This window comes from Penaeus monodon, chromosome 33, assembly GCF_015228065.2.
Source record: "Penaeus monodon isolate SGIC_2016 chromosome 33, NSTDA_Pmon_1, whole genome shotgun sequence".
Lineage (NCBI taxonomy): Eukaryota > Metazoa > Arthropoda > Malacostraca > Decapoda > Penaeidae > Penaeus > Penaeus monodon.
This window is the reverse complement of record NC_051418.1, coordinates 16970861-16971861: the sequence shown is the minus strand read 5'-3', so window position 1 is coordinate 16971861 and position 1001 is coordinate 16970861. Positions and strand designations below refer to the sequence as shown.

At 52.1% G+C, this 1001-nt stretch overlaps 1 protein-coding gene across 1 annotated transcript in view; it reads left to right on the top strand.

Moving 5' to 3' along the window:
* LOC119594106 (sialin-like) overlaps positions 1 to 1001 on the top strand; it is a gene marked incomplete at its 5' end in the record, with an annotated part of 16514 nt that overhangs the window by 1858 nt on the left and 13655 nt on the right. Inside the window, 3 exon segments of the mRNA XM_037943163.1 lie at positions 9 to 208; positions 361 to 594; positions 823 to 910. Coding sequence (XP_037799091.1) covers positions 9 to 208; positions 361 to 594; positions 823 to 910 — 522 coding nt within the window.

Below are 1001 nucleotides of genomic sequence, written 5' to 3'. Positions count from 1 at the left end.
GTAATTAGAAGGGGACTGTTGGGCCGCCCGCTACACCCTGGCTCTGTTGGGGTTCCTGGGTCTCGCCGTCGAGTATTCGCTGCGCGTGAACCTCTCCATCGCCATCGTGGCCATGGCGGGCACGAGCGAGGTCAACGCCACGACCAACGCCTCCCAGGATGTGTGTCCTGTCAGAGATAATGGCACAGACTCGGGAGGGAACCATGTGGTGAGTGTTCGTTCGTGGGAGAAGTCATTCGGCCGTATCATTAAGTTTGTTATGACTATGTGTGTTTGTGCGCGTGTGTACACCCCTCACCATCAACGACTTCCCTAACCCCAACTGTAAGTCCCCTGACCCTTGACCCGCCCGCGCCTCAGGAGGGGGAGTTCGCCTGGAACGAGGAGACGCAGGGCCTGATCCTCGGCGCCTTCTTCTACGGGTACACGGCCACCAACTTCCTCGGGGGGCGCCTGGCGGAGTACTTCGGAGGGAGGCTGGTCTTCGGCCTCGGTTCGGGCGTGGCCTCGGTCCTCGCCCTCCTTTCGCCTCTGTGTGCGAGGATTTCGACAGGACTCTTCGTGGCTTCGAGAGTCCTGACCGGGGTTTCGCAGGTAAATAGTGACTCTTGCTTTTGCAGAGGGGGAGGGGGTAAAAGGAAGAGAGAAAACGGGAGTAACAGGAAGGTAGGAGTGAAGGAAAGACAGCGATATCTGATTGCTTAATTTCCAAAAATTGACAAGATGCCAGATTCAAGCTTGAACCATTTCTAGTCTTGTCATTTCTAAGTTTAACACCAGTTTTACATCTAACCTCCTTATTCTTTTTCTAATCTTTCAAAGGGATTTACATATCCGGCTCTAAATTCCTTGATGGCAACCTGGTTTCCCCCTGAAGAAAGAGCCAAACTCGGTTCTTTCGTTTATGGAGGCGAGTTCTTTCGTTTTCGTTATATAGTCCTTGTAAGAATGAAAATATATCTTCCTCTGTGTGTGTACAGTTGCTTTATACAACGATGAAG